Source organism: Gossypium hirsutum, chromosome A06 (assembly GCF_007990345.1).
Source record: "Gossypium hirsutum isolate 1008001.06 chromosome A06, Gossypium_hirsutum_v2.1, whole genome shotgun sequence".
Lineage (NCBI taxonomy): Eukaryota > Viridiplantae > Streptophyta > Magnoliopsida > Malvales > Malvaceae > Gossypium > Gossypium hirsutum.
In genome coordinates, this window is record NC_053429.1 from 23,306,080 (window position 1) to 23,313,561 (window position 7,482).

The 7,482-nt window shown below is 34.7% G+C and overlaps 1 protein-coding gene and 1 non-coding gene across 2 annotated transcripts; one reads left to right on the top strand and one right to left on the bottom strand.

Annotated features, from left to right (window-relative positions):
- Positions 1-1,227: 1,227 nt before the first annotated feature.
- LOC107963000 (uncharacterized) lies at positions 1,228-1,668 on the bottom strand. The gene has a single exon (XM_016899604.1). The coding sequence runs from the start codon at positions 1,666-1,668 to the stop codon at positions 1,228-1,230; it is 441 nt and encodes a 146-aa protein (XP_016755093.1).
- Positions 1,669-5,739: 4,071 nt separating this feature from the next.
- LOC121231441 (small nucleolar RNA R71) lies at positions 5,740-5,846 on the top strand. Its single transcript, XR_005929500.1, has one exon. It is a non-coding gene; the product is annotated as a small nucleolar RNA R71 (small nucleolar RNA).
- The last annotated feature ends 1,636 nt before the right edge of the window (positions 5,847-7,482 follow it).

Consider the following 7,482-nt stretch of genomic DNA (forward strand, 5'->3'; position numbering starts at 1 on the left):
TTTGAGAAAATCATAAAAAATAATTATGAGTTATAATTTATTTACTTAAGATCCTTAATGAGTCTATTTTTAAGATAAACAAATAGGAATATCATCCAAATCCTGTGTGAGGAGATAATTAATTTTTAGTGAAGAGGTGTCAGAACTGTCAGACAGCAAAATAGGGGTGAATTTAAAGAATAAAATGTACTTATTGGCTAAACCAAAAATTCTAAAAATTTTATGGTAAGAATATATGCGAGTCTAGTTTTTTGAAAAATTAGCAGATATTAATTTTGAGGTCCATAGCTTTATATATAAATAATTTAGCGACTGTGGCTTGAATAGATATCTTGTTTTGAGCTTGAGTAAATAGTGGATCTGGGTGTAGTTATGATTGTATTATTTTGAAAAAATATTTTAAGGATTTATAAAAGCATGTTAATAATTTGTTTATTATTTACATACCTACTTACTAAGCTATATGCTTACTCCCCTCTCTTTTCCCTTGCTTTGTAGTGTCACCAAGCTAGCTCGGGGTATGGAGATCGTCAGAGATCCATCCACACTATCATCATTCTTTTGGTATTTTGAATTATGGCATGTATAGAGGACTTGGTTATTTTGTTATATGCCATAATTGATTTGGCCTAAAATGTTGGCCTTTAATATTTGATAACTTATTTTGTATAAGGCCATCGATGTTGGCTAATATTAGTTAAGTTATATGTTATGATGATGCATTTTGTGAGAGGCATGAGTTGGTTGAATGAGTGTGTAATGACTAAGTATGGAAAATATGGCATGTGAATGGTTGTGTGATAGACATGGCCTTGGACACGGGCGTATGACTCTCTTTTCAAGAAATTTTCCAATGTTTTCCAAAGCTCTCAGTTTTGTCCCAGACCACTTCCATAATATGTTTTGGGCCTCGTAGATCCATATCAGGGACTTAGTGATGAAAATTGAAAAGTTTAATTTGGATGTAAAAATTATGTCTCGGTTTTGTACGATTGCATGTGTATGTTTCGGTAATGCCTCGTACCTTGTTTTGGCGTCGAACACGGGTAAGGGGTGTTACATGCTGTCTTTGAATTCTACAGCTCCATGAGGATAGACATGCACTATCCCAAATGGGCCAGACCAACGAGATTTTAATTTGCCAGGAAAAAATTTGAGCTTGGAATTAAATAACAAGATTTGTTTTCCAGGTGCAAATTGTTGTGGCAAAATCTTGTTGTCATGCCATCATTTGGTCTTTTCTTTGTATAGCTTCGCATTCTTATAAGCTTGCGCTCTGAATTCTTCCATATCATTCAACTCCAATAGGTGGTTAGTACCAATAGCACCCCAATCCATATTCAATTTCTTAATTTCCCAATATGTCTTATGTTCAAGTTCAACGAGCAAATGACTGGGTTTCCCATAAACAAAATTGAAAGGCGACATCTCCAATGGTGTCTTGAATGCAATTCGATATGCCCACAAAACTTCATCCAATCTGGATGACCAATCTTTGTGGGTTGGATTGACTACCTTCTCCAGAATTTTTTTAATCTCTCTATTAAAGACTTCTGCTTGTCCATTTGTTCGAGGATGGTATGTCATGGCAATTTTATGTTTAAATCCATATATGTTCAGAGCATTAGCAACTAATTTGTAGTCAAAGTGTGAACCTTCATCACTCATCAGAGCACGAAGGGTACAAACTTGGTAAAAATATTCTTATGTAGAAATTTCAGTACCGATTTGGCATTGTTCGTTGGTAGAGAAACAACATCAACCCACTTAGAGACATAATCAACAGCTACAAGTATGTATACATAGCAATAGACATGGAAATGGACATATAAAATTAGCTCCCCATACGTCAAATAGTTTCACATCTAAAATAGTTTGCAAGGGCATTGCATACCTCCTCAATAGATTTTCAATTCTTTAATAGCGATCGCAAGCTTGACAAAATTTATGAGCATCTTTAAACATGTTTGGCTAATAAAAACCAAATTGGAAAACTTTTGCAACACTTCTCATGCCCCAAAAGTGTCCTCCATACGATACTAAATGACAATGATATAAAATACTTTGAATCTCGTCATCCAGAACACACCTCCGAACTATCTGGTCTACACAATGTTTGAATAAAAATGGCTCATCCCAGTAATACTGCTTGGCATCATGAATAAATTTCCTTCGTCTTTGATTGGTAAGCTTAGGTGGCAGCAATCCACTAACCAAAAAAATTATGATATCAGCATACCACGATAATGCCATGGCAACTAACAGTTGTTCATCTAGGAAATCATCCTGAATGTGCTTCACCATCTTCATTTCCTGCTTCAATTCGAGAAAAGTGATCAACCACTTGATTTTCTATGCCTTTGCTATCTCTAATTTCCATATCAAATTTATACAATAGTAGTATCCATCGAATTAATCTAGGCTTGGCATCTTTCTTGGTCACCAAGTAATTAATACCAAAATAGGCTATATAAACCGTAACTTTGGTGCTTACTAAATAAGCTATGAATTTGTCGAAGGCAAATACCACAGGTAACAGCTCATTCTCAGTGGCAGTATAATTTAGCTGTGAATCTGTCAACATACGGCTTGCATAGTAGATAGCATGAAATACCTTGTCCTTTCTTTGCTCAACCAAGTACTACCCCTACAACAAAATCACTAGCATTATACAAATTCAAAAGGTAAAATCCAACTTGGTGCCATGACTATTGGTCCTATGACTAATTGCTTTTTCAATTCCTCAAATACTTGTAAAAACAACTCATCAAAATTGAAAGATATGTTATGTTCTAACAATGTACACAGATGTTTGGATATTTTCAAAAAATCTTTGATAAATCGAGTCAAAGAATCCTGAATGGCCAAGAAAACTGTAAATATCTTTAACTGTGGAGGGTAGTGAAATTTCTCAATAACTTCAATTTTTGCTTTGTCAACAGCAATCCCTTGCTGTGAAATTTTATGTCCGAGAATAATGCGTTCACAGACCATGAAGTGGCATTTCTCCCAATTGAGAACAAGGTTGGTTTCATAACATCGACAAAGAACTAACTCAAGATTTTTTAAATAGTCTTCAAAAGTTTCGCCAAACACCGAGAAGTCATCCATAAAAACTCCTAAAAATTTCTCCACCATGTCTAAAAATATTGCCATCACGCAACATTGAAATGTTGCAAGCGCATTACAAAATCCAAACGGCATTCTTAAGAACACAAAAGTACTATAAGGACATGTGAATGTGGTCTTCTCTTGATCAGTAGGAGCTATGGCAATCTGGTTGTACCCCGAATAACTATATAGAAAACAATAGTAGGTTTTCCCCGCTAATCTATCTAACATTTGGTCAATAAATGGTAGAGGAAAATGGTCCTTCCTTGTTGCTTTGTTGAGTTTTCGATAGTCCATACAAACCCTCCATCTCGTGACAGTACGGTAGGAATGAGTTTGTTGCTATCATTGCTTACCACGGTGACACCTCCTTTTTTAGGTACATATTGAACAGGGATCACTCAAGAACTATCAAAAATTGGGTATATAATTCCAGCATCCAGCCATTTGATAATCTCCTTTTTGAGAACTTCCTTCATAATGGGATTCAACCTTCTCTGCTGTTTGATAGATTTTCCATGGTAATCCTCTAGTAATATCTTGTGCATGAAGATTTTTGGACTAATTCCTTTGATGTTTGTAATCGTCCACCCCAATGCGTTCTTAGATTTCTTTAAAACTTTCAAAATTGAGCCTTTTGATCTAATGTCAAAGCCACAGTGATAATTACTAGCAATGTGTTGTTATCTCCCAAGTAAGCATACTTCAGATGTACTGGAAAAGGCTTTAATTCCAACATAGGAGGATCTTTTATGGATGGTCGATGAGGTTTAAAAGAATGGTCTGATAAATTTAATGATTCAAAACTTCTCCTTGGTCCATTCTCAATTTTTTTAGCTTTCATCAGTTCACCTAACTCTTCAATCATTTCTGCTTCAATTAACTCAAATGAGTCTGCATCACCATTAGAATTATTGTGATAAAATTTTGCAAATTATTCATGAACTATTGTGTCAACAATCTCAATAGCATGAAATTCTTTATTTGTATCTACACACTTAATAGCATCGAAAACATTAAATCTTATGTGCTAATCATTAACTCTTATTATTAATTCACCTTTTTGTACATCAATTAATGTTCTACTAGTTGCTAGAAAAGGTCTCCCAAGTATGATTGGTACCTCTTTATCAGCCTCACATTCCAGAATAATAAAATCTACTAGAAAAATAAATTTGTCAACTCTTACCAACGTATTTTCAATTTTACCTTCTAGATGTGCATATGAACGATTAGCTAATTGCAAAGTGGCAGTTGTAGATCTCGGCTTCCATATTCCCAACTTCCTAAAAACAAACATAGGCATTAGATTTATACTTGCACCTAAGTCGCATAATGTTTTGCCTTCATAATGATTTCCAATAAAGCAAGGTACAGTAAAACTCCCTGGATACTTCAGTTTTGGTGGCAGTTTGTTTCTTAGGATTGCTATGCACCCTTCAGTGAGAGTGACAGTTTCAAACTCCCTAATCTTCTTTTTTTTTTTTGATAAGATATATTTCATGAATTTCACATAGTTGGGCATTTGTTTCAATGCTTCCACCAATGGTATGTTGATATGTAATTGCTTCAAGACATCCAAGAATTTCTTGAATTGAAAATCTTGCTTAGATTTTTAGAAACACTAAGGAAAATGTGGTGGTGGCCTTCCTTCCATTTGTTGAGGTTGTATTGCCGTGGCATTTTTATTGGCAATACAAGATGAATCTGCTTCAACATTTTTCTGGTTGCTCATTTCTTTTGTAGCCTGCTCCACTATTAGTTCTGAATTCTTCTTATTTCTAAAATTCGAACTACCTTCTTCAATAGTGGTGTCATTAACAACTCCTGGTAACTGCGTACCACTTTTGAGTGTAATGGCTTTGCATTGTTCATTCCCTTGAGATCGTGAATTTTAAGTATCATTCGGTAGTGCTCTTTGCAGTCTTGAGCTTAATGCTGTGGCAATTTGCCCCACTTGATTTTCTAAAGCTCTTAAAGATGCAGCTTGACTTTGAATGATAGCATCGTTCTTGGCCATGTATTCATTCAATAGAACTTCCATAGATGAAGAACTTGAAGCTGAACTTTGCTGAGCATTTTTTCATGGCATCAACTGATTGTATCCAGGTGGTGCACTTGCAACATTCTGTCGAATAGCATTACTAGAATTTCTCACCCCTTGATCATTGCAACTAAAATTGGGATATTGTTTCCACCCCGGATTATATGTGTTGGAATATGGGTTGTTGTTGCTACGATTAAAATTTCCCATATAATAAACTGAGGCTGGGTTTGATGGGCATTCATCAAAAACATGATTTTCTCCGCAATAAACACATGCTAACTCAACTGTTTTCATTTCCTACACTGCAGCTGGCCTTTTTAGTGTTTTACTTATATTCATTAAAGATGATACCTAAGTTGTTAAGGAAGTAATCACATCAAGTTCTATTACTCCAGCAACTCTTCTACCAGCCCTTACTCTTGTAGTGGGGTATTGATAATCGTTGTTTCCTGTCCTTTCTAGAATTTCATATGCCTCATTATATGATTTATCAAGCAAAGTCTCATTGGCATATGCGTCAACCACCATCCTTGTATGCGCATTCAATCCACTGTAAAACATTTCTTTACGTCTAATGTTGAAAACCATGCATTGGGCATTTTCTAATTAACTCCTTGAATCTCTCTCATGCTTCATATAATGTTTCATCCTCAGATTGCTGAAAGGACATAATATCATTCCTCAATTTGGCATTCATGTTTGGAGGATTATATCTTAGCAGAAACCTTTGACAAAGTTCATTCCAAGATGCCACTGAACCTGATGGTTGAACTTAAATATCAAGATAGGGATTAAATTCAATATACTAGAGAGTTGCATAACTTTTCTGATATAGGAAATTGGTATGAAATTGAGTTGAATTATGTTATATTACATTATGAATTTATAAATTGATATTGAATTGAGAATGATGATATGTGAATTTAACTTTGTGATGAAATCAGAAATTGGTTACTCTATTCAATGTACAAGTCTATTGAATCCTGAAAAACAAAAATCAAAACAACTAATTAAGCTAAACTAACAAAATTAAAAAGGTAATAACAAACCAAATTTTCACCAATATTGTTGATCCTCGGCAATGATGCCAAAAGCTTGTCGCGTGTGAATGTGTAATGCAAATGTGAAAGTACACACGTCAAATCAAGTAATAAAGTGATGAGTAAGTATCGTCTCCACAGGGATTGGAATTGATTAAAAAAATGGTTATGCTATTACTATGAATTTGTCTCATTAAACTATGCAAAAGAAGCAGATGACAAATTGATAAAGAGAATTAATGAATGGATTAATAAAATCAATTATGAATGAAAAACAGCTAGGGCAATTGAAATGATGTGGCTATTCTCAAAGAATAAGTGGGGAGGATTTTTACTTGTAACACCCCAAACCGAGCCTAGACATTACGGCCGAATTAAAGAGTGTAACAAGGAAGGGTTTTGAAAACAGTGCTACTTTGATAAAACTTGTGCAGTTGTTCGATAGATTATCCAAGTTCATGAAACCCATATTTATTTTTGTAGCTATTGTTGGAAACGTTTTTCAATTGTTTCATTTGCCAAAACACAAATTACAGTAGAAGTTAAATAAAACCGATACATTTTGGAAATCTGGTTTGTATTTTTAGAAACCTTTGTTTGCGTAAAACTGTCATTTTCATTAAACATTTTGTCGAAGCACGAAAATTATCAAACAAAAAAAACCAAAATCAACAATTAAAAACCATACAGTCCAGAGAGTCCCGGAAATTACAAACTCTCAAATGAATCCAAAATTTTAAATAAACCACAAATTACTAAGTTTAAATAGTTTACGGGCTAGTGGTCACCGCTGAGTCTCCGTTGCGCCGATCTGCCTAAGTATGAGGATTACCTGAATGAAATAAACAAACAGAAGTGAGTTTATGTAAACTCAGTGTGTAACCCAACAGACATAGACACGCTATACATACAGAAATCACATAAACAGTCAGATTCAATAACAGAAACAGAAATGCGAAATCTTACCCCTATCCTTTACACACCAACTTCGACCATCCTGTCACACAATGTGGAGTTAAAAACACCCACCCATCCCTACACACCATATCGTGCCATTACGACCATATCAAATAATGTGCAGCCAAGCTGCTAGAATATAGGCAATGATCGTCGTACAAAACACTTCCTGCACATATACAAATCCCACCCCAAACAGATATACATAATTAGAACAATCATGCTTACATGCTCATTTACAGATGTCAAATATATACATATACATCAGACTAAACACACATGCACAATAGTGTCATATCTAGAGCAGAATATCAGACTATCAAATCA